At 40.6% G+C, this 26,124-nt stretch overlaps 1 protein-coding gene across 1 annotated transcript in view; it reads left to right on the top strand.

Moving 5' to 3' along the window:
• The window catches only part of NEK5 (NIMA related kinase 5), a 115,257-nt gene that overhangs the window by 22,655 nt on the left and 66,478 nt on the right, over positions 1–26,124 (top strand). The window contains exons 3-10 of the mRNA XM_036249999.1: positions 4,029–4,125; positions 8,762–8,859; positions 12,799–12,882; positions 12,971–13,041; positions 14,850–14,936; positions 22,908–22,962; positions 25,377–25,577; positions 25,657–25,738. Coding sequence (XP_036105892.1) covers positions 4,029–4,125; positions 8,762–8,859; positions 12,799–12,882; positions 12,971–13,041; positions 14,850–14,936; positions 22,908–22,962; positions 25,377–25,577; positions 25,657–25,738 — 775 coding nt within the window. The remainder of the gene's footprint in view (positions 1–4,028; positions 4,126–8,761; positions 8,860–12,798; positions 12,883–12,970; positions 13,042–14,849; positions 14,937–22,907; positions 22,963–25,376; positions 25,578–25,656; positions 25,739–26,124) is intronic.

Below are 26,124 nucleotides of genomic sequence, written 5' to 3'. Positions count from 1 at the left end.
TGGTGCTCTGCATTGGCTCCAGGAAACGTTACAGGAAGGAAGGGGTCCAAGACGGGGCTACTTTTAGCTCACTGGAAAGTCAGAGCAAAGGGGGATGTGGAGACAGTTTCAGGGGGTAATCCCAGCTGCTGCCCACTGCTCCCCTGGTTGCAAGTCTTGTGGGGACCCTTGGATTTTAGGAGAAAGTAAAAAGTTCATGCCTAAGAAAAGACATGGATGTGCTCCAGAGAAAGCCTGCACTGGTCTTTGTCTTGTGGGTTCTTATCTGTTTTTTTGTGGGTGGGAATCCCAGGGGAGGTCTGTGTGGAGGGTCTTAACAGAATATTTATTAGTTTTCCAGGGGTGTCCTTCTGTTGATTCATTAAAATGAGTATATAGGGGAGTTTGGGATCATTTTCTGGGCAGCATCACTGCTTTACTTTTATCTTGGGTCTATGTGGCTCTAACTGGGTTTTTTTGTTATTTGTTCCCCTGACTTCATCTGTCCTTGGGTTTGGCTAGACAAATGGCTCTGTAACCTACCTCCCAACCAGAGTGATTTAAGCTGTTTATTCTCTGGTTAGAGAGGAGGGTATAAACCAGTTGCCATCAAGTGTCCTTGGTCAGAGAAGTTAAGGCTTTGCAATTCACTAGCTGGCTATAAATTGGTCAAATTGTTTGGCCTTGTTTAATTATCTTGTCTCAGTTTCCCTATTCTACTAGTTTCTTACTATCCTGGCTCAATGTCATTCAATGTTTTCATATAATAAAATGTTCTCATGTGATAATATTAAATGTTCACAATAATAATGATAATGTTACCACTTACTGAGTGCCCATGGTATGTTATGCCATCCTGAGTGTTTTACACAACGTGTATCAACTTCTTTAATCCTCCCAACAGTCCTAAAAGGCAGAGTCATTACCCTCATTGCACAGGTGAAAAAGCTAGGCTCAGAGAGGTCAAGTCATGTGCTCAAAGGTGTGCAGTAACCAGCACGTCCTTACTCTCCCTCTGCTCTTTCCATGATAGCAGATTGCCGCTCTTGATTTTTAATGACTGCATAGTATGACTTCAGGTTAAAAATACTTTAATTTATCTAACTCTCTTTTTTTCAGATATTATGTTGTTTGATGTTTTTGTTATGATTGAGTAACATTTTATATGTACAAATGATCTCTCTCTCTCTCTCTCTATATATATATATATATATACATATATACATATATATGTGTGTGTGTGTGTGTGTATAGGGTCTGACAATTAACAGCAATTACCTCTAAAAAATAAGAATGCATGGAATGGGTGAAGAGGAAAAGGGGAAGTTCCACATTTATCTTATATACTTCTTTCTGTCTATAACTATTTTTTATAATCACAAGCATGTATATTTAGAGTAATTAAGAACTAATAATAAAATACATTAATGATGGCTTTTGTATTAGGATTCTTGGGCATATTTCTGATTATTTTCTTTGGAGAAATTTCTCAAATAATTAATAAGTCAAAAATGGGAGCATGCTGCCTGGCCGATGTGACCAGTGGTTGAGCATTGACCCATGCAACAAGAGGTCGCCGGTTCGATTCCCAGTCAGGGCACATGCCCAGGTTGTGGGCTTGATCCCCAGTAGGGGACATGCAGGAGGTGTCTAGTCAATGTTCTCATTCATCAATGTTTCTATCCCTCTCTCCCTCTCCTCTCCTCTCCTCTCTCTAAAATCAATAAAGAAAAATATTTTATAAAAATTTAGGAGCATGCCTGGCTGGTGTGGCACAGTGGTTAGATTATGGACCCATGCACCAAAGGGTCACAGGTTTGATTCCAAGTCAAGGGCACATACCTGGGTTGCAGGTTCCATCCCCAGCCCTGGTTGGGGCACATGCAGAAGGCAAACCAATTGATGTGTCTCTCTCACATCCATGTTTCTCTCTGTCTCTTTCTGTTTCTCTGTCTCCTCCTCCCTTCCACTCTCTGAAAAATTAATGAAAAAAATATCCTTGGGTGAGGATAAACAACAATAACAAAATTGGGAGCATTTTATTTTATTTTTTAATTAATTAATTATAATTGTTTTAAATAAGAGTATTTTAAAATGTATCATATTGTAAAATTGCCTTCTCAGATTTTACTAATCTGTATATATATGTCCATTTTGCTGCATTCTGGCTAACAGTGGGTATAAACATTCTTACTGTCTTTGCCAATTTCACAGATAAAATATTATATCAATTTTGTTTTAGCTTTTATTTTTTAATTACTGAGTGAGGCTGAATTTTTTTGTTTATCAGCCATTTTTATTTTTGCTAGTTGCCTATTCACGCATTTTACCATATTTCTATTGGTGTTTGCCAGAATTAATGATTAATTGCCAGAATTCTTTACCTATTACAAATACAAATCTTCAAATATATTGCAAGTATGTTTTTACCTAACTTATGTTTGCTTTTAATTTTGTTTATAATATTTTTATGAAAAATAGTGGTTAAAAATTTTTTAAGGAGTTAAATCTATCAGTCTGGTAGGAGTAATACAGTAATTTTTGTTTTGAAACTTCTATGTACTGTCAATACAATTTAAATTGGTGTGAAAATACTTAAGCTTGGAGGGTTAAATAACTTACAGAAATATACATAGCTAGGAGGGCAGTATAGCTGAGATTGAGAATGTTAATTTTTTTAAAATATGTTTTTATTGATTCTTTAGAGAGAGAAGGGAGAGAGAGATAGAAACATCGATGTGAGAGAGCTACATAATTGGCTGCCTCCTGCACGCCCCCTACTGGGGATCGAGCTCACAACCTGGGCGTGTGCCCTGACCAAGAATGGAACTGGGACCTCTCAGTTCATGGGACCACACTGAGTCACACCGGCTAGGCAAACATGGTAATCTTTTTGTTTTTAATCCTCGTCAGAGGACATTTTTGCATTTATCTTCAGATAGAGCGGGAGGGAGAGAGGGAGGAAGAGAGAGGGAGAAACATTGGCATGAAAGAGACACATAGACTGTCTGCCACCACTCCACCCCAGTTCCAGGGACAAACTACAACTGAGGTACGTGCCCTTATTGGGAACCGAACCCAGGTCTCTCTGGTCTGTAGGCCAACACTCTAACCGCTGAGCCAAATTGGCCAGGGCACGTGATAATCTTAATAAAGATGTTTGCTGATCTAATTTATGTACTATATGATACATTTTTATATTTCAGATTTTATTTATTTCTTCTCAGCGGTGATTGCTGCTGAACCATTGCATTTTTATAGATAATTCCTTTGTTGCTGAAAGATAAATATTAAAGTAACTTTCCTCTAGATACCTAAATAATTAATACAGTATCACCAACCCAAATGAACTTTTTAAAATGTTTTTTTTTTCTTTATTGATATTAGAGAGAGAGAGGAAGGGAGAGGGATAGAGAGATAGAAACATCGATGAGAGAGAACATCTATTGGCCGCCTCCTGCATGCTTCCTACTGGGGATCAAGCCCACAATCTGGGCATGTGCCCTGACTGGGAATCAAACCAGCGACCTCTTGTCGCATGGTGTGACACTCAGCCATGGAGCCACACCAGCTGGGCTCAACTGAACTTTTTAAAAACATTTTTTATTTTTCAGTTACAGTTGACATGTAATATATGAGTTTCAGGTATATAGTGTAGTGGCTAGACATTTATATAACTTACAGAGTAATCACCCTATAAGTCTAGTTCCAACCTGACAGCATACATAGTTATTACAATATTATTGACTATATTCCTTAAGCTGTATTTTACATTCCAGTGACTGTGGTTGAAGGTCAGCAAATCTCCAGAAACTGAGATGACTGAAGGTTGGAGTCAGTATCTCCTGAAGTTAATTCCTAGGATTCTTATACAAACATGCTGTTTATCTACAAGCTACACATTAGCCAGAATCAGCATTTACAAAGACAATGTCAATGAATGATGGGTTGGGTTACAGTTCCCCATTGTTACAATAGGAGTGAGCAGGAAGCATGTTCTTGAAAGCAGCTTACCTTTGCAGACTATTCTGTCTCTTAATGCAATTTAGATGCCCATCCAAGAAAAAGAAGCTTCAAAGAAAGAAGTCATTCTTCTGGCAAAGATGAAACATCCGAACATTGTAACCTTCTTCAGTTCATTTCAAGGTTTGACTTTCTAGCGTTCTTTAAGTATTTTAATAAAGTATCAGCAGGTAGACTTCTGTAAAAGATATGTTCCTGAGAATTGTGATAAGGTTTTGTTAATGGACTCATTTTTCCATTTATTTAAATTGTCATTTCTTTTCTAGTGAATTTTTATAGACAGCTTTCCTAAGTTTTTCCACCTCCTTAATTCTTACTCCCTCAGACAGTTAATAATTGTTGTATTAGCTTTGCTGCAGTAACAGCACCCAAATTTCTGTGGCCTACAATTGTACGCATCTATTTCTCACTCCTTCCATACTGGCTGTGGGTGGACTGGGTTCTTAAGTCTGGGATCCAGGCTGAAGGAACACCCCAGATATGGAGCATACTGTTATGAACAAAAGAAAAGGGCAAGACACAAGCGTCCACCACACTATCGGTCTCAGAGCCCTGCTAGGATGTGACAGGGCTCTTGTTTTCCTTATGGGCTCACATTCCTGTTGCAAAGCAGCATGTAGCTAACCTTGATAATGGAACAGTGCAGGGAGAGTATAGTTTGCCCACATGAGGCCCTGAATGCCCTGTGGCAATGGGTGTCTTCTTACAGAGAAGCAGCAGTCATGTACCATAGCCAAGCAAATGGCTAAAACAGAGGGGAAAACTGTAAGGAGGCAATCCCTCCACTTGCATACTTGAATACAAGATCTATTCTATCTCCATTCATCATGCAATTGCAAAGGTAGGAACAAAACAAGCAATCAAATAAACATGAAAAGAACAGTGGTCAGAAATCATTCATTCACTTAACAAATTATATGCCAGGCATTGTTCTAGGTGCCAAGAACAGAGCAGTGAACAAAGCAGGTGAACATGGACCCTGAAGTCTAGCGGGGAGGGACAATAAACACATACAGTATGTCAGGTGTTTATATGCTGTGAGAGGGCTGTGCATGCCCAAGTTCCCCATGGGCATTCAGTGCTCAGATTCACAGATCATAAGGAATGGAGGAGCAATGTTACCTAGATATCTTTAAGCACCATCAGGGGCTAAAAAATCAGTAAATAAATATAGACACTATATTTTGAGCTTTTACACTGTGCAGGGCACTGTGTTTCTTATAAATGAAAACCACAGCATTCAAAGTAGTTCTCTGTGTGCAGCCCTTTTCATCTACCCAGTATAACTCTTAGCCCTGGCCGGTTTGGCTTAATGGTTAGAGCATCGGCCCAACGACCAAAGGGTCAAAGATTCAATCCCCAGTCAAGGGCAAATACCTGGGTTGCAGGTTCGATCCCTGGCCCCGGTTCAGGGTCATGTGGAGGCAACCAGTTGATGTGTCTCTCTCACATTGATCTTTCTCTCTCTCCCTCCCCCTCCTTCCTTTCCACTCTATCTAAAAATTAATGGAAAAATATCCTCAGGTGAGGATTAATGAAATAATAATAATAAAATAAAAGAACTCATAGAACTTTTCTGAGGTCTTCCTGGGAGCTGAGCAGTACACATGAACAGAGGATTCAGTTGTATCAAAAACTTTGAAGGGGCAGCGACCAAGTAAAGTGCCTACATTCCTGTTCATTGATTCCTAATAACAACACCATAAGACAATCTTTATTTTCCTCATTCTTTGGGTTATTATTGTGACTCCCTCCATCTGGTTACCTCCTACTCATCCTCAGGCCTTCTCTGAGATCACAATTCAAATTATAACCCCCTTTAATTTGCCTAGCACTTTGTACTTGTATGCATATGTCTATTTATATAAGCAATAATGAATTGGTTTGATATTTGTCTCCCTTTTAGAGTAAAGTTAATGGATTCTTTTGCTCACCTTTTGAGCCTTAGCATCTAGCACGTAGTAGGTGCTCAACATATGTTTGCTGAATGAGTGCATGAACTGGACCACTTTAGTAGATTAGAGTATGTCTTTATACCATGTAAAATGGATATTTGAGGACATTATTTTCCTGGATACTGTTATAAAATTAGAGGTCATTTTTTTTCAGTATAGAGAACCTCTGCTGAGTTTGTTTATATTATAAGTTTAGATTTTCATATGATAGTTTTTTGTTGTCATTGTTGTTAATTAGAGCACCCCTGTGTTTAGAAAAAACTAGAGCGCTTGTGATGTTTTTGAATTTTCCTGGAAGATTGTAGGGACTTGAAACCCCAAGCTTATCTGAAAACCGCAGAAGTTCTTATAGCACCTAACCTCAGACAACTGATTTCTGGATAGAATTCAGCTCTAGTTCATGAAATATTTGTCTATAGAGAGTATGAAAGTTTTACAGGTTTGAAGCAACATGTGAAAAATAAGGAGAATGTGGTGAGATGTTTCTAAGGCTAAATTAATTCCACTTAAATTCCTTCAGTAAATATTTATCAAGTACCTATTCCTATGCCAGGCATGTTCTAGGTCTTGAGAATATAACTCAGTGAACAAAATAGGCAAATATTTCTACACTATTGTTTGCTGCTGCTGCATAACAACAATCACAAATTTAGTGGCCTGAGCCAACACCCACTTAGCATCATCCAGTTTCTCTAGGTCAGAAGTCTGAGCTTGGCTTAGGTGGAATCTCTGCTCAGGGTCTCACATGGTTGAAATCCAGATGTCCATTGGGACTGCCATCTCATCTGAGGCCCTCAGTTCTCTTCCACGCTTATTCAAGTGGTTGGTAGGCTTCATTTATTTGCAATTGTGGGACTGAGGTGTCTACATTTTTGCTGGCTGTTAGCTGGGGTTCTCTGCTTCTTGAGGCCAAGTTCTCTTTCCTGCCAGGTGCCCTCTCTTGCTTGGAATGACCTCTGCACCCAGATTTAAGTGGCCCCTGTGATTAAGTCAGGCCCACCTGGATAATGTCATTTTTTTTAACTCAAAATCAGCTCATTAGTAACTTTTATTACATCAGCAAAATCCCCTTTGTTAACCTAACATAATCCTGGGAGTGATACCTCATTATATTTACGGGTTCTGTCCTTTCTCAAGGGGAAGAAGTTATGCAAGGTGTGTGCACTGGGGCAATCTTAGAACCTTCTTGCTACAACCACAGTTTATGTTTTAGGGGAAAGGGTGGGGAAAGCAGACAATAAGTGTAAAGATAATGAATACAATTTAGCCCTGGCCAGTTTTGCTCAGTGGTTAGAGCATCGGCCTGAGGACCAGAGAGACCCGGATTCGGTTCCCGCTAAGGGCACATACCTCGGTTGCAGTTTGTCCCTGGTCCTGGTTGGGGTCGCGTGGGTGGCAACCACTCAATGTGTCTCTCTCACATCGATGTTTCTCTCTCTCTCTCTCTCTCTCTCTCTCTCTCTCTGTCTCTTTCTCCCTCTCTCCCTCAGGATAAATGCAAAAAAGAAAATGTCCTCGGGTGAGGATAAAAAATAAAAAATAAATAAATAAATAAATAAATACAATTTAGATAGTATGTTAGAAGGTGATAAGTGGTGTGGAAAAACAAAATAGGGTGAGTAAAGAGTGGAGGGAACAGTTTTAAATAGGATGGTCAGGATAGGCCTTATTTGGAAGGTGACATTTGAGCAAAGACTTGAACAGTCATGCTAATAATGTCTAGAGAAGAGCTGTTTAGGCAAGAAGAACAGCCACTGCAAAGGCATGAGGCCAGAGCACATTATGAGTCCTCTGACTGAACACTGAACATTCATTTTTACATAGGCTGCCCTTACTTATACTTTTCTATTTCTCTTCTTTAGGAGTCCAGTAAGAATTTACAGATACTCTGAGTGCACAATCCTTTATAAAGCTTTCCTGGTTATTTTCCACTTGTCCCATCCAACATTTAAGTCAATGACTTTTTTAAGCTATTCACTTTTACAGAGTCCTCCAAAGCATTCAATATAGTTTTTGTAGAAATGACCACATCTTTTGTTTCTTATTCATATTTCATTAGTTATGAATAATTATAGTACAAGTATAATTGGTATACACAGATTTTGGAAAAAGCACAATGATCTTGGTAAGAATCAGTGGGAGCAGAGGTACTACAGTCTAATAGTCACCAGCAGTAACCTTGAATGGGCAAACAGACTGGATGGAGTGTGCCCATTAATCTAGTGAGTAGGTCAGGCAGAGGTCAGTTACGTACAATTATTTATTGTACTTAATAATATGGTTGAATAACTGTCATATAAATAAAAGTTTATACACAAATTCAAAAAGGGTCTATTTTTTCTTCCTAGGATGTTGGGAAAGACTCAAAGATGCTATTTTACAGCAGATTTCTAATCTCTTGCAAGAATGTATTAATAATAATAGCTAACATTCATTAACTGTCATTATGTGCAAGCACTGTTCTAAGCATCTGACATGGATTAACTCAATTAATTATTACAACAATCTTAAGAGGAGATTATGTCCATATTATTATTATATCCATTTTACATCTGTAATGAGAAACAGAGAAATTAAAATAACTTGCTGAGAGTCGCAGAGCTAAGAAATGTAAGTGGTGAAGTGAGATTAGAATTCGGTCCACCTTGATTCTGACCGTATATATACACACACAAATATATGTGGATATGTATGTGTGTATAACTTTTTTTTGTTGTTATATTCTCTATCCTCTGGAACTTGAAAGGCAAATGAGTAGTAAATATCTGAAATGCTTCCAGAACCAAATGATGCTTTTCTTACAGAGGACACCAGGCTGTTTATTGTGATGGAGTATTGTGATGGAGGGGATCTCATGAAAAGAATCAATAGACAACGGGGAGTGTTATTTAGTGAAGATCAGGTAAAAACACTTCTAATTTGCCTTTTAATTTATATGGGGAACATTAAATTTTAATGCCATAAGTAGTAGACTGTTTAGATGAAACATGACTTCTGGTAAAGAATACAAACCACACTAACCAGTCAAGATGGCAGTCTAGGTAAATGTGGTATCATCTGCTCCCACAACCACATCAAAATTACAACTAAGCTACAGCACAACCATCATTCAGAACCAACAAACATCGAGCTGAATGGAAGTCCTACAACTACGAAATTAAAAAAGAAGCCACATCAAGACTGGTAGGAGGGGCAGAGGAACGTACAGGCTGGTCCCACACCCACGAGTGGTGGATAAAAATCAGAAGGGACACCTCGGCCAGTGGTCAGTGGGCACAGCCAGTCCTTACAGCTGATTAGTCTGAGTAAATCCCTCCCATTGACATGCCAACAGCAATCAAGACTCAATTACAACAGAAGGGTGTACAGTCCACACTAGGGGTGCACCTCAAGGCCCAGCTAGTGTGATCAGGGAGGCTGTGCCACTGGATCCTACAGGACACCTACAATAATAGGCCACCCTACAAAGCCCAGGAGACATCACAACTCTACCTACTACATAGAAACAAATACAGGGAAGCAGCCAAAATGAGGAAACAAAGAAATGTCTCAAATGAAAGAAAAGAACAAAACTCCAGGAACAGAACTAAACAAAATGGAGATAAGCAATCAATCAGATGCAGAGTTCAAAACCCTGGTTAAAGGATTGCTCAAGAAATTTAGCGAGACATTCAGGGAACTTAGTGAGACCTTCAAGGAACTTAAAGAGACCTCCAAGGAATGTAGTGAAATCATCAACAACATAAAAAAAGCCCAGTCAGAAATGAAGGATGCAACAACTGAAATAAAGAATAATTTATAAGGAATCAATAGTAGAGTAGGTAAAGCCAAGAAGCAAACCATCGATTTGGAATATAAGGAAGCAAAAAACACCCAATCAGAACAGCAAAAAGAAAAAAAAATCCAGAAAAATGAAGATAGTGTAAGGAGCCTCTGGGACAACTTCAAACATGCCAACATTCACATCATATGGGTGCCAGAAGGAGAAGAGAGAGAGCAAGAAATTGAAAACCTATTTCAAATAATAATGACAGAAAACTTCCCTAATTTGGTGAAGGAAACAGACATACAAGTCCAGGAAGCAAAGAGAGACCCAAACAAGATGAACCCAAAGAGGTCCACACTAAGACACATCATCATCAAAATGCCGAAGGTTAAAGACAAAGAGAGGATTTTTTTTTTTTTTTTCTACATGCCCCTAGCAGGAACCAAACCCGAGATTCTCTGGTCTGCAGGCAGATGCTCTAACTGCTGAGCCAAACCAGCCAAGGCCAAAGAGAGAATCTTAAAAGTATCAAGAGAAAAGCAGTTCGTTACCTATAAAGGAGCTCCCATAACACTGTCAGCTGATTTCTCAAAAGAAACTTTGTAGGCCAGAAGGGAGTGGCAAGAAATATTCAAAGTGATGAAAAGCAACAACCTACAATCAAAATTACTCTATCCTGCAAAGCTATCATTTAGAATCGATGGACATATCAAGAGGTTCCCAACAAGAAAAAACTAAAGGAGTTCATCACCAGCAAACCAGGATTATATGAAATGTTGAAGAGTCTTCTTGAAGGAGAAGAACAAAAATATGAACTATAAAATGGCAATTAATACATATCTATCAACAATTGAATCTACACACAAAATAAGCAGGCAGAACAGAAACAGACTCATAGAGAACTTTTTGTTTCTTGCCAGATGGGTGGGGGCTGGAGCAATGGGTGACAAAGATGAAGGAATTAAGAGGTAAAAATTTCTTGTTAGACTGATGAACCTCAAAGGGAAGGGGGGAGGGCGAGGAGAGGGGGAATGAGATAAACCAAAGAATTTCTATGCATATATGCATAACCAATGGACATGGACAATAGTGTAGGGAAGTCAGGAGGGGGGTGGGATTGGGAAGGAGGATGTCAATGGGGAAAAAAGGGGGACATCTATAACACATTCAACAATAAAGATGAGTTAAAAAAAATACAAACCACAAGATAATGATCAGTATTTAGTCCAGAACATCTTTACAATTGAACTTAAATTTAATCTCTTTTTGAGAATGAAATTTGCTTGAGAAAAGATAGTGTCTTATTTTTGGACAATCTCAAGTAGGATGCCCCTGAGATAAATGTTCACAGCTGAAAAACATCTGAATGTGGATGTTTCTCAGCCATTTTTAATGTGACATATTTATAGGTTCACCCTTCTTCCTTTTACCTTTTGGTGCTCTGTGTTAAAATAGCCATTCCAGCCCTGGGTGGTGTTCAGTGGTTAGAGCATCGGCCTGCAAATGGAAGAGTAATGGGTTTGATTCGCAGTCAAGGGCACATACCTCAGTTGTGTCTCTCTCACATCGATGTAAACATAAAATAAAATAGCTATCCCACTCTGCTAGGGAGGACAGAAGCTCTTCTTAACAAGGGCTGTTTAGTTTCATTGCTTATTAAGAGACAGGAGCAAAAATGTGATGAATAATGGCCTGAGTTTCTATTTTCTCTTTCCACAAACACATTTTCCTTCTATACCCTGAGCTTCCTTTGGAAACCTCTTGGGAGTTGAACTCCTGCTGGAGATGGTTGTGTGTGTATGGAAAGGAATCCGAATCAGGCCTGGGTGGTTGATGGGAAAGGTCACTGCCTCAGGCAGTGCCCAGTAATGGCCCGGCAGCTTTCTTTCTTTTTTAATTTAATTTTTAGAGAGAGAGAGAGAGAGAGAGAGAGAGAGAGAGAGAGAGAGAGAGAGAGGAACATCGAAGTGTGAAAACAAAATATCATTCAGCTGTCTCTGCATGCCCCCCACTGGAGTTCAAGCCCACAACCTGGGCATGTGCCCTGACCAGGAATTGAACTGGAACCTTTCAGTCCATGGGACAATGCTCAATCCACTGAGCCACACCAGCCAGGCATTTTCCCACATTTAATAAAAAAATACTTTTCCTAACAAAAGTTTGAACTATATTTCTCCTTGCTGGGTGAAAACTAAAATTACAACTGAATTGTAGTATCTGGAATGTAGCTATCTTTCTATTGTTCTTTTCCTGTATAATTTGGTAAACAATGAACGAATGAAATTTTAGAATAGTTTAAATAAATCTCTATAGGTATAGGACACATTTTACTAAAGAGGCTCAGGACCAGCTAAAGTAAATAAAATCATGACTAAGAAAATGAATCTTTAAAAAGCTTAAAAGTGCCCGGCTGGTGTGGCTCAGTGGTTGAGTGTGGACCCATGCACCAAGAGGTCGCCAGTTCAATTCCTGGTCAGGGCACATGCCCAGGTTGTGGGCCAAATCCTCAGCGGGGGGCATGTAGGAGGCAGCCCATCGATATTCTCTCTCATCGATGTTCCTATCTCTCTCTACCTCTCCATTACTCTCTATAAAATCAATCAATAAAAAGTTTAAAAGTAACATTTTTTTGTTTTTATATTATGTACCAACCTGTATTTTGTTATTTCATTAAAAATTTTAGTAATCTCACATATTATTCATTCGTTCCTCTTTCTCTCTATGCTCTTGGCATCCTCCTTCCACTGAAAAGGAAAACACAGTGACGCCATGGTTATCAAGAAACAGGGCCGTGTGTCCACTACCCTGATGCGGTTAGCAGCCTAGTGTTAAGAAAAAAGACAATTATGAACTGCCTCCCTCTCTCTTTTGCTTTTCTTTGTCTTTTGTGTATGTGGAGTTCACTTTAATTGATTGCTTTTTGCACCTCCATTTTTCTAGGTAATATATTTATTAGCTTAATTCATATAAATACACATACACAAATATGCTGGTTCCCTTTTTTTGCATATTATCATGAAGATACTTCAGTGACCACTGGACTGTTTACAAGTCTTGTTTATATTTCCTTTACAGATTCTGAGTTGGTTTGTGCAGATTTCTCTAGGACTAAAACATATTCACGACAGGAAGATCTTACACAGGGACATAAAAACACAGGTAACAGTACAGACAGAGAACAAAGACAGAACTGATCTTTTGTTTTCTTGAAATCTCTCAAACAACATAACATTTTCTCTATTTACAGAACATTTTTCTTAGCGAGAATGGAGTGGTTGCCAAGCTTGGGGACTTTGGTATAGCAAGAGTCCTGAACAAGTAAGTAGTTTTTATTTTTTTATTAAAAAATATTTTTTCTTTATTAATTTTTAGAGAGATAGGAAGGGTGAGGGAGAGAGAGATAGAAACATCAGTGAGAGAGAACATTGATTGGCTGCCTCCTGCATGTTCCCCACTGGGGATCTGGCCCACAACCTGGGCATGTGCCCTGACTGGGAATCAAACCAGTGACTTTTTGGTACATGGGTCCACGCTCAACCACTAAGCCACACCAGCCGGGCACAAGTAAGTACTTTTTTAAATCATTTTTTTTCTATTTGTAGCAGCCAAATATATATATATATATATATATATTAAATATAATAAGTTAAGAAAGTATCAAAGGCTTGGTTTCCAAATAATTTTAGATAACTATTTATATAAATCCATTAAATCATTCAGATGAAAAACATCATGCAGATGGTGTTTTGTCTGAGGTTAAAATTTGGAGATAAATCTTGGCATAATATAATGATGGTGGCAATGTCATATAGTGTGATATAAGCTTATCAGATGATATAATTTTAATATGCATAAAGCTAATGAGAATTTAGTGAAACGGACAAATTCACAAACGCTGGGGAGAATATGTTGGTGTAACTGTTTTGGAAGACAATTTGGTGGTAATATCAACAGATTTTTAAGTGTTCTATTTTGGGGAATTTGTTCTAAGGGGATAATGTGAAATTTGGAGTAATTTAAATGCCTAATAATTGGGAAATGGTTAAGTGTAATAGAACTTGGCATAGCCAGTACCTGAATATTATATAGCCACTAACATTCATGATTTTGAAGACTTCTTGATGTGAGAAAATATTTGTTATATCAGGTTAAAAAAAAATGCAATTCTGAATTGTAAATATACTGTGATCATAGTATTGTGAAAAATATGCATGGGAAAAGACAGGAAGGAGATATATGTCATAATTTTAACAATAATGTAATTGTTTTTGGGTGGTAAGATTATGAATAATTTTTTTCTTCTTTTTTTTTTTTTTTATCCTCACCCGAGGACATGTTTTTTCCATTTTTTTTGCACAGATAGAGTGGGAGGGAGAGAGAGGAAGAGAGAGAGAGAGAGAAACATTGACGTGAAAGGGACACATCGAGTGGCTGCCACCCGCACGACCAACCAGGGCCGGGGACAAACTGCAACCGAGGTACATGCCCTTAGCGGGAACCGAACCCGGGTCTCTCTGGACCGCAGGCCGATGCTCTAACCACTGAGCCAAACCAGCCAGGGCAATTTTTTTCTTCTTTATTCACCTTTGTATTTTCCAAATTTAAATCAAGAGATTGTATTACTTTGATAATTGGAAAGGGGGGAACCATCTGACATCTGGGTAATATAACAATTGTAAATCTTTGTGGAGGCTTTAAACCATGTCACTTTTTTATGTGTATATTTTTGAGAGGTGAATTATAAGTTTAAAAGTCAACTATTTGTATTATCAAGGTACAATATTTTTCTTTATTTTAGTATGTGCATACATCAAAAATTTTTTAAAAATTTTATTTATTGATTTTAGAGAGAGAAACATCAATCAGAGAGAGAGAACATCGATTGGCCGCCTCCAGCATGCCCCACACTAGAGATTTGGCCCACAACATGAGCATGTGCCCTGACCAGGAATTGAACCGGTGACCTCTTAGTGCGTGGGTCGATGCTCAACCACTGAGCCACACCAGTCGAGCTGCATCAAATTTTATTATTCACTTTTTATACTTTTTCTTGCATGTTTATATCTTAAGCCTTTTCTTGCTTCAATAATAAACCATGTTATTTTACTATTAATATAATTTACTAGTTCCATGGAACTTGCTCAAACTTGTGTTGGAACTCCTTACTACCTGTCTCCAGAGATCTGTCAGAATAAACCCTACAACAATAAAACGTGAGTGGCTGACTATTGGTTTGAAAGTCTCAGTAAAATCTAATGGATTCTCTCTTATGGTACTTTTGTAATTTTATTTTCTTTATGTGTGGAATGAGTATCCCAGTGACTGCCTCTGGCCACTTCAGTGTTCCCAGAAGCTTTTGAACTTATTTAGAAATAATCAAATTCCCTTTATTTAAAGATGCAAGTGAGAGAAAGGATACTGTTGAAAATTGTGGCCATTGTGCCCTGGCCGGTTTGGCTCAGCAGTTAGAGTGTCAGCCCGCGGTCCAGAGAGTCCCAGGTTCGGTTCCACTAAGGGCACGTACCTTGGTTGCAATTTGTGCCCGGCTCTGGTTGGGATCATGAGGGTGGCAACCAGTCGATGTGTCTCTCACATCAATGTTTCTCTCTCTCTCTCTTTCTCCCTCTCTCCCTCCTGCTCTGTCTGAAGGTAAATGCAAAAATGTCCTCCGGTGAGGATAAAAAAAAAAAAGAATATTGAGGTCATTGTGACGTCCATCTTTATACAAGATTTTCATGTTGTGGGGGAGAAACAAACTTTCCTCTGCTCTCAAAATTCTTCTAGTTGGTTTAATAATCAAATAGACAGATTAGTAAGAGAAAATAACAAGGCCCTGATGGGGCAGCTCACTTGTTTAGAGCATCGCCCCAAACAGCCAAGGTTTCAAATTGGATCCCTAGGCAGGCATACAAGAATCAACCAATGAATGCATAAATAAGTGAATCAACCAACGAATGCATAAACAACAAATCAATGTTTCTCTGTCTCTCTTCCCCTCTGTCTAAAAATCAATCAATAAAAAAAAAGAAACAAATTTAATACATCCATATGTATGGGTACTCCACATCCACGAGACAGTCAGAGACCCCACATGCAGGAGAGAGTCAGAGGCAGGGCGAACATGGGCACAGAAGACACTGAGCCAGGGAGGAAGTAAGGCGCCTGGGGGCTGCAAAGGGTCATTGCAGGACAGAAGAAGAGCAGATGTTTAGTGAATAAAAGTTTGTCTTGTCCTATACATAGGTCAAAAGAAGTTATCTCTGATAATAGTTTATTATAGGCTAGGCTCCTAATTTAAGTTCTAGGTAGTTAAGGGAGGGGCAGGAGTTTCTCTTGAGCCTGTGTCTGAAGTTGCCTTTAGCTCAAAGTAATCTGCATACCGCCAAATCCACTTAGGGCTGCTTGTTCTGACCTCTTCCCCAGCTCAATACCTTCTAAGTGTGGTAGGCAGTTAGACAGGGGCAGAGCAAGGATGATGGGCTAGGTGCAGAAGGTAAAAGGACAGCTAGCAAAGGACAATTGTAGGGTGGGACTGCATTCCCAGAGTGACTTTTCCTTAGCTACCATGTCGCTGGTCATGTGGTTTGGACCCCTGGCCTTTCCTCCCTAGGGATAACATCTAGGTCTCAGTTGTATTTCAGCTCCAGGCTCAGAAAAGCAGCAAAACCAGACAAGCAACACCACAGTTGACCTCAGGACCAGTTGCACTGACTAATGACACCCTACCCTGGCACTAACCAGATCAGTCAGTCAGTGGAGACCCCAACCCTGAAAGGACACACCTGGAAAGCTGCTGAATATTCTATTGAGATCTTCCCCTGGTACCTCCCCTAAAATCTTGACCCTTAAAATCCTTAGGAAAACCTGGCTAGAGTGGCTCAGCTGGTTGAGTGTTGCACCAAAGGGTTGCTGGTTTGATTCCTATTCAGGGCACATACTTGGGGTGAGGGTTCAATCCCCAGTAGATTGATTTTTTTCTCTCTCTCACATCAAGGTTTTTCCCTTTCCCTAAGCACATCCCCATATCCTCCCCTGAGGATTAAAAAAAAAAAAAACCCTCAGGATGGAGGACCCAGTTGCCTCTTCTGCCCCAGATCATGCCCGAGCCTGTCCCCTTTCCATCTCCCCAGACACCTCACCTTTTCCTTCCTCACTTCTAAGCTTCAAGGGTCTTCATTTGCCTCTATAACTTGTTTCCTAAGCCCATTTCTTTTACAAAATATTTCTTCTTCTTCTGTGATTTTTCTAAATAAATGTTCTCTTATAATTTGAGTCTTGACTTTGAATTCTTTCCTAGCCGGAACTGAAGTACTGAGGTTGCTGAACCCAGGTCTAGTCTGACCCCACAGGTGCTGTTCTTGCCACCACCAACATAAGCACTATTTACTTTACTGCAGGAAAGTGTTGTAGTTGGGCAAGGTGGAAGGCAATGTGGTCTGGGGACAGAGCACTAGATTAGGAGCTCAGAATCCTAGTCCTACGTAGGAGTTCAAAATGAGTTACCCCAAGATGTGCTTCTGTGGTACAGTATGTGGATTATTTTTGAGCTAAAGGCAGCCAAGACCCTTTGGGCTCAAGAGAAACATATGCTCCCCCTTAATTACCTAGAAAAATTTAAATTAGGGGTTAACCTATCTATAGGGCAGGGCCAACTTCTAATTACTCAAAATCAGTTCTTACTATCCTGCAGTGACTTTCCTTCCCTCTGAAGTCTCAGGGTACTGTACCTCCTCCTTAGCTCAGAATGCATACACACCTCATTTTCCTTTTCTGTCTCTGAACTTCTCATGTATGGAGGGTTCCCATATGTATTATATTTAATACATATTTATCAATATTAATCCCATTTAATATTAATTAAATTAGGCTATTTCTCTAGTTAATTTGCCTCATGTAGATTATTAGATCAGCTGAAAGAACCATGAATGGGTCCAGGTTGCCTGTCACTACTTGAGCCAATTAAGCAGAGACCAGGTTGGATCTTATATGAACCATTATTCTGATATTGCTGGCAGTACGGGAGAGCAGTGGGTCATCCAGTAAAATCTGCTCTGCACTCCCTCAGTAGTCAGTCGCTTATATTGGGTAGCAATGTAGGGAAGGGCAGGTAGGCAAAAAGAAATAACAGTGGGTAAAACAAAATAGTTACAGATTACAGGCATGAGGAATAACAGTGGATAAGTGGTTACAGATTACAGAAATTGGGAAGTAATAGGGCTGAGGAATGTGAGCTGGGGGCTAAGAAGGGTTGTCTGCCTCCAGGGCTCCAAGGTTGTTAGTCTTTCCATGGTGTTGAGCAGTTTTCCCCTGTTCTCAGATAAGGAGAGTGGACAGCATTTCTGAGGTAAACTCCCAGGGCGTACAATTGCCAGCCAGGTCAGAATGGGCTTTCTTTCATCAGAACAAAGCCATCACGATTAACAGAGCAAGGATGTTTAACATGTCTTATAACTATGGCTAGCACTCCACTATGATCAGTTCTCTATTATTCTCTCCTACCACTTTCACTTCCCCACACTTAGCTGTCACCAGCTTGACCATCGCAGTTAACCTCTGTGAGCCTCAGTTCTCCTACCTATAACAGCAAGAGTGTTGGCTAGGGGATCATTAAGGTGTCCTCCACCTTCAAAACCCAGATAGTTTTTATGTATGTGATACCAGAGCCTAGTTCTCAAGAGTAATATTAATATACATAGTGGAGATGAGGTAGATTTTACTTCCATGTAAAGGGGGGGTTCACTTTTCAAAACTTGGCTGCCGTTTGAACCAGTGGGACTAGCAGGAAGACTGAATTCCTTTTGGGAGTGTTGTGGCGTGAGAGACGCGAGAGACCACCAGAGCCAAATTAAAGCCAAATAGCAAAGCTGACCGGCCACTGATCCTGAGTTCTTAGAGACCAGCCCTGGGGCCTCCAAATGTTGTGGTGTGACAGAGTCAAAGAAAGACCACTAGAAACTGAAGTCCGAATAAGAGCCGTTTGTTAGCCAGCTGGCATCTGATCCCTGTGACAGAGTCTTCGGAATCAGCCCCGACATGCTTCATTACCTGCCTTTTATACCTTACAGAAAATAGGATCTTCTTGATGTAATGCCCAGGGCCACAGCAATGCTGTACAGAATCAGTTTGCCTTGCGGATAACAGGATCACCCAGGCACACCCAGGAACACCCAGGTACACTAGGTCACACTTAGCCCCGAGCTGCACAAACACAATGCAAGCCTGATTCCTTGAGATTGTGGGAAAGGTCGGGTCTCTGACTCAAGACCTCCAGGCTCCGTGGACTCTGTCAGACACTGTCAGGCACGTAGCTGGCTCCCAACAATTTATTGGTTCAGGGAGTATTCCAATTTACTGAGGTTATTTTAACTAAACAGGTTCAGCTAGAGGGCACACAGTGACTTTCCCAATCATCAGTTATGGAGCAGCACAGTAATTTACCAATCATCAATTATGGGGTTATAAACATGCTGGCACAGGAGTTAATTGTCCATTTGTTTAGGAAAATACCTAAGCTGTTTGACTTTGAACGATAAATGGAATGTAAAGCCCAGTTGGTAAAAATTTACAAAAAGAATAGTAAACATTTCTGTTTGTTTTGTTTGTTTGCTATAGCTCTCCCCTGGCACCAGAGGGGTTTGGTTCCAGATGTGCAGGAATGCAGCTGGTGTCGGGCTGTGCAGGCTGCCCAGGGCAGTTCCGTGCTGCTGTGGGCCAAGAGCCCTAGGTTAGCAGCACTGTTTCATCTCCTCGTCCTGTTTTTTAAGAATTTGTGTCAACGTTCAAATATGTTGATTTGTCCTTCTGATAATTAGGTTTCAGCAATAATCAACTGCCTCCTCTAGACCAGGAAACCATTCCCAGGTTCACCATGGTCCTTCCCACATATAGGCATGAGGTATGCAAAAGTCCCACCCAGCCCCAGGTGGCTTTATTCTCTGCAGACTGTCAATATAAGAAACATTTAAACCTGTAGAGAAATTTTATGAGTTTATTCGAGTCAAACTGATGACCATTGCTGGGAAGCATGATCTCAAGAGATTGAGAAAATGCTCCAGAGAATGGTAGTCTTGCATCTTATTTTATACATTTCAATCAAAAGAGAAGATGTAAGTGGGTTACATGAAATCCATTGGTGATAGATTAGGGAGGCAGGAGAAAGCAAAGGAGGGTGAGGGGGTGGGGACCTTGGGGATTGGTTGAAAAGTAAAATGATAGACATACACATCTTTTATATAAGTGGGTATAGAATAGTTAACCTTCAACAAGTAACACAATAACAATAACACTGAGGTCTTGGGAGGGGCCCAGGAAAAGGGAAGTTACCCTGACATCATAAAGGTATGTTATGGTTGATGCAAAAGACAGTCGACAGCTCAGTTAAAGTAAAGAATGACTTTTGTCTGGGAATGTTCTAGCCTAGAACATGACTACCCACCATAGACTGCTTTTAGTTGAAAATTTTTAATTTCACACCATCCTTTGTGGTTACTTTTGGTCTCTGAGTTTGTAAGACGCCATGCAGGCCTCCCCTGAGCTTGTCAGGTTTAGTATGTGGCCCCTTTTCATCCACAGGACCTTTTTAGGCACATGAATTTACCACACTGGCAGCTAAGAGCACTCTGTTGTTATGGGAAAGGGGACTGGCCCTGAGCGGTCTGCCTAGGGCCAGCCGGTAGTGTGTGGGTTCTCAACTTCCTGCAGTAAAAGCTTCACAAGTCCAGGTGAATTTGAGGGGCTGTTTATTAAAGCTGGGAACAGTGAAACAAGAAAAGGCTGGGGAAATTAGCCTAGGCTGGACTGCTAGGCTCACTAAGAAGTCAGAGAAAAGGGGCCTTGGGGACAGGTGTAGGGGGTTTGCCTGGGATGAACTTCCATTGTCCATTGTTGCCCTGGTTGCAAGTCTCCTGGGGTCCCTTAGAGTTTAGGAGAAGTGTGCCTTGGGGTGGGGGTTGGGGTGTTGTGGGGAGGCAGAGTGTGCTCCTGGGAGGGACCTTTGTTTTCAGGGGTTTTAAAGGCTGGGCGGTTAAGGAAGGTCTTAGGGAAGGATTTCAATAGAATATTTATCAGCTTTATGCTGATGTGCCAAAATGAGGTTTATTATCTCTCTCTTTTGTTAATCCTCACCTGAGGATATTTTTACCATTGATTTTTAGAGAGAGTGCAAGGTGGGAGGGGAGAGAGAGAGAGAAACATTGATGTGAGAGAGACACATTGATTGGTTGCTTCCTGCACATGCCTGGGACAGGGCTGGAAGTTGAACCTGCAACCCAGGTATGTGCACTTGACTGAAAATCAAACCTGTGACCCTTTGGTGTGTGGGCTGACGCTCTAACCACTGAGCAAACTGGCCACGGCCAGGTTTATTCTTTTCTCTTTTTCTTTTTAAAAATCTTTATTGTTGAAACTATTACAAATGTACCCCCTTTTATATTCTCTTAACTTCATCTGTCCTTGGTGTGGTTGGCAGATGGCACTAACTGGATTTCTGCTGCTGTCTCCCTGACTGGGGTGATTTAAACTATTTACCCTCTATTTGGGGAGAAGTACAAACCATTTCCTCTGAAGTGTCCCTGGTTTAGGGAAGATAGGATTTACTAGGTGGCTGCAAAGTGCTGTGTATCTGACTGTCTCAGCTTCCCTATTCCACTTGTCCTGGGCTTACACAAGACCAGGTAAAGACAACATTCTGTGTGGTGGTGGTGGAAAGTCGTCAGTGAGTGTCTAGAAAAAGTCTAGAAACTAGTTGTTTCCTACCTGTTTTGTGCTCAACCCTTTAGTACATATCTCTCTGCTCCTCCCACTCACACAGGAAGTGTTGAGAAAGAGTGGAGCCCTTTACCTCACTTCCCTGGGTCCTTCCTGTTTTGACTCTTTAATTGCCTTTGTAACCTGACAGGGGACCTGGCCCTGAGCAGGTCGGCCTAGGCCCAGCCGGTAGTGTGTGGGTTCTTGACTTTGTGGAGGAAAAATTTCACAACATGAGTCCAGGTGACTATAGGGGAACACTTATTAAAGCTGGGGACACCGAAAGGAGGAAGGGCCCAGCACAGAAGCCACAGGAGCGCCCAGGCGGGGCTGCCTGAGCTGTCTGGGAAGTCAGAGAAAAGAGGGTCCTGGGGACAGGTTCAGGGGATTAGCCTGGAATGAGCTGCCGCTGCCCTTTGTTCCCCTGGTGGGGACCCCAGAGTCTAGGAGATTGTGTACACGGGGAAGAAGAGAGGAAAGGGACCGGTCCAGGCTGCTTCCCAGAGGGAGAGCACAGTGCTGGGCTCTTTGCCTTGAGATTGTTCTCTCTCTCACAGGTGGGAGTCTCAGGGAAGGTCTCAGGGATGGTTTCAGCAGAATATTCATCAGTTTTCTAGCTGTGCTTTTTCAGGGTTAAGGTCAGTGCCAGGGCAGGGGGTCATCGGTCACTGCAGCGTGTCCTGGCGTCACCGGCCTGGTTTTGCTTGCTTTTCTGGGCCTAGAGCTGAGATACGACTGAGGCTGACATGTTATCTCCAGAGAGGTGACCTTCTGCGTCCCTGTCAGCTGCTCGGCCAGTTTGTTCAGCTGTCTGTCTCAGTTTCCCCATTCCACTTGTGCTGGCTCATGGGCCTGTCTCACTTTCTAACTTCCTCGAATTCTCATTACACGTTTTTCTGGTCTCTTAAATTTATGCTCTTTGTTCTATGAGGTGACTCCTTTTAAACCAACCACATATGAACACTAAGCACTAAAGAGCAAGTCTCTCATCATATGTTGTGAACACTTCCCAAGTTTACTGTTCATCACTTCATGTACCTTGCTTCGTCAGTAGCCCGAGTGGAGTATACCTTGCTAATTCAACCAAAATTTTGATTGAATCCAAACAAATTCGTATTTGAGTCCTGCCTCCCTCCACCAAATGCTCAAAATTTCGTACGCATTTTCCTTCAGCACATGATGTTGAGGTAAATATTGAGCTATCGGATGGTAGCAAGTTTGTGTACCTTTTCTCTGTCAGGATTCTGACAAACTATACATTGTTTGTATCATACCTCTTATGTTAGTAAGAAAAGAATTGATAATGTATCTGAAACATTTCAAAGAACTAGTCAGCCTGTATAAAAGTGTAAAGATACACAGGTAGAAAGCCCTGTAAGGGTATGCTTTTATTAAAAATTATGAATATGTTTTGGCATGTGAACTCTTATCTCCTCCAGGGATATTTGGTCTCTTGGCTGTGTTTTATATGAACTCTGCACACTCAAGCATCCTGTAAGTATGTGAATCATCAGATTAATATTATATTATATAAACTATATAAATTATATTAACTTCTGAGAGAAAAAAGTCAATATTTGATATGATTCAATTGTTAAAAACTGTGTGGGAAAGGAGGGATAAATAGTGATGGAAGAAAAATATTTTTTAAAAAATTATGTGGCCCTGGACTGTTTGGCTCAGCAGTTAGAGCATTGGCCCCCAGACCGGAGAGTCCCGGGTTTGGTTCCCGCTGAAGGCACGTACTTCAGTTGCAGTTTGTCCCTGGCCCCTGCTGGGGTTGTGGCCAGTCGATGTGTCTCTCTCACATCAATGTTTCTCTCTCTCTTAAAAAAAAAAAAAATTATGTGGACAAGCTATTCAGAAGAACAATAGATCTATATATGCGGACATGGAAAGCTGTCCAAGCTAATATTGTAAAGTAAAAATTCCAAGTTGGAGGATAGTATATGTAACATATTTGCCTTAAAAATAAACTGGGCTTATCCCCAGCCCCAGTTGGGGTCGTGTGGATTGCAACCACTCCATGTGTCTCTCTCACATCGATGTTTCTCTCTCTTCCTCCCGTTCTGTTTGAAGATAAATGCAAAAATATCCTCAGTTGAGGATTAAAAAAACAATAATAATAAAATAAACTGTGTTCTGCCCTGGCCAGTTTGGCTCAGCAGTTAGTGTATTGACCCCAGACCTAAGGGTCAAGGGTTTATTCCTGGTCAAGGGCATGTACCTGGGTTGCAGGTTTGATCCCCAACCCCAACTGAGGTGGTGCGGGAGGCAAGTAATTGATGTGTCTCTCTCACATTGATGTTTCTCTCTCTCTCCCTCACTCCCTTCCACTGTACCTAAGAAATCAATGGAAAAATGTCCTTGATGAGGATGAACAAAAAATAAAATTAACTGCCCTGTCCAGTGTGGCTCAGTGGTCCAAGTGGCCCACACACTGAAGGGTCAAGGATTCGATTCCTAGTCAAGGGTACATACCTACAACTCAGATTCGATCCCTGCTCTGGTTGGGGTGCATGCGGCAGGCAATCAATCAATGTGTCTTTCTCACATTGATGTTTTTCTCTTTCTCTCCCTACCACCCTCCACTCTGTCTAAAATTCACTGAAAAAAATATCCTTGGGTGAGGATTAACAAAAAATAAAAATAAACTCTGTAATCCCCGACTGGGGGGCTCAGTTGGTTGGAGCATTGTCCCGTACACCAAAAGGTTTCGGGTTTGATTCCCAGTCAGGGTACATACCTAGAATGTGGGTTCAATCCCTGGTCAAGGGCATGTACGGGAGGCAACTGCTCAGTGTTTCTCTCTCTTTCTCTCTCTCTCTCTCTCCCTTCCTCTTTCTAAATGTACCCTTAGGTGAGAATAAATAAATAAACTGTGTGAATATATATATAATCAGCAAAGGAAAAAGGTGCATGGAGTGAAGTCTGTAGGAAATTAGGCTCAAGCTTCCAAGTGCCTCTCCCAGGAGTCATACAGGATGCGCTCATTCCTCCAGCAGTAAGTTGTGACAGCACGTGTGAAATAGTGCATACCAGAGATGCTCCTCTGAGACCCAGTGCCCCGGTTTTTTTTGCAGATTGGTCATGTAGGCACCCTCTGCCTGGCAAGTGCCAGACTGCCAGACTCCTAGGAAGAAAGCAGGTGTTCATCATAAACATACTGTTTACATAAACAGTGTAGGCAAAGAGAGCCACTCTGAACATTTAGGGAATGGTGGGAACTCTCCTGAAATTTAAGTTTCCAGACATCAGCCAAAGGCCATAAATTTAATGATAGCTTTCACAGGCCTGCTGTGTTAACTCTTTTCTACATTTGACCAGAACTGAACCCATGAGTCTTTGTTCCGCGGGCCGACGCTCTAACCACTTAGCTAAACCTGCCAGGGCAACTGACACATTCTTAGCACATGGCTGTGAGTGTAAATAACTGATTATTCATAAAATGGAAGATTTTCTGGTTTATGAAGAATTTTTGTGGAAATATTTGTGTTATGTTAATTTAAAAAGCCAGATGTAAAATTTTATATTGTTATGCCATTCACTCTATAAAATAAACATTATATTTTTAAAAAGACTAGGAGGAAATATACCTATGGGTGGAATTATACGTATATTCCCTGTCAATTTATAATTTCCTATACCTTTCAGTTTTCTAGAATGCTTAAATATCATTTGATAATAAGAAAAATTAAAACCAAACTATATTGTTTTAAATAACATGGCATCGCATTGAATTACTGCCTAAATATCTACTCATGATATATTAGTTGATAAAAACAATTTAGGGTGGACCATGGTGCTGCTAACTGAATTTTAAAACTTTGTTTTGTTTCCTGATATGACTTTAAATAGTAGTATTGAATTGTTTTCTAATTGAGTCTTATTGTTGCATGTCCTTTCAGTTTGAGGGTAACAGTTTACACCAGCTGGCTCTGAAGATTTGTCAGGCACATGTTGCCCCAGTGTCTCCAAGGTTTTCCTCTGACCTGCAGTCCTTGATATCACAGCTCTTTAAAGTATCTCCCCAAGATCGGCCATCTATTAATTCAATTTTGAAAAGGCCCTTTTTAGAGAATCTTATTGCCAAATTCTTGACTCCTGAGGTGAGTTCTGAGGTGATTGTGTCTGGATTTTGACAGAGGTTTTGGTTAGTGGGCCCTTGACACCTGTGTTTGGTTTTAGGTCATTCAGGAAGAATTCAATCACACCCTAATACATAAAGCAAGATCATCAGCTTCTCAGTCTGCTGGGAAGATGGTCCAAGGTAAGAATGATTTAACTATGCAATCAAGAACATTTATTACATGTGTCTCACATAATGAGTTATACTAGATGGCTGACAATATTAGCAGGGAAATTTCACCGAATATGAATGTGGACATTAAAAAAAATATGAGCAATATATACAGGGGAAAAAATCGTCTTGTCCAGTGGTTGGTGTGCCTACATCTAGCTCATGTATGACCTGGAGGAGTCATCTCCTCTCTCTCTTCTCATTGGTCAGGAAAATGTCACGGAACAGTGGATATGCTAATGAAAGGATGTTTGAAGAGGCAGAATCCAAACTTAACATTTATGTAGGGAAGGTATAGAGAGTAAGAGAGGGTTCACAGACAGACATGAGATGATTAAATGAAAAAAAAAATTTTT

This window comes from Molossus molossus, unplaced genomic scaffold, assembly GCF_014108415.1.
Source record: "Molossus molossus isolate mMolMol1 unplaced genomic scaffold, mMolMol1.p scaffold_m16_p_9, whole genome shotgun sequence".
NCBI classification, from domain to species: Eukaryota; Metazoa; Chordata; class Mammalia; order Chiroptera; family Molossidae; genus Molossus; species Molossus molossus.
The sequence above is the reverse complement of the archived record's forward strand: the minus strand, read 5'-3'. Positions and strand labels throughout refer to the sequence as shown.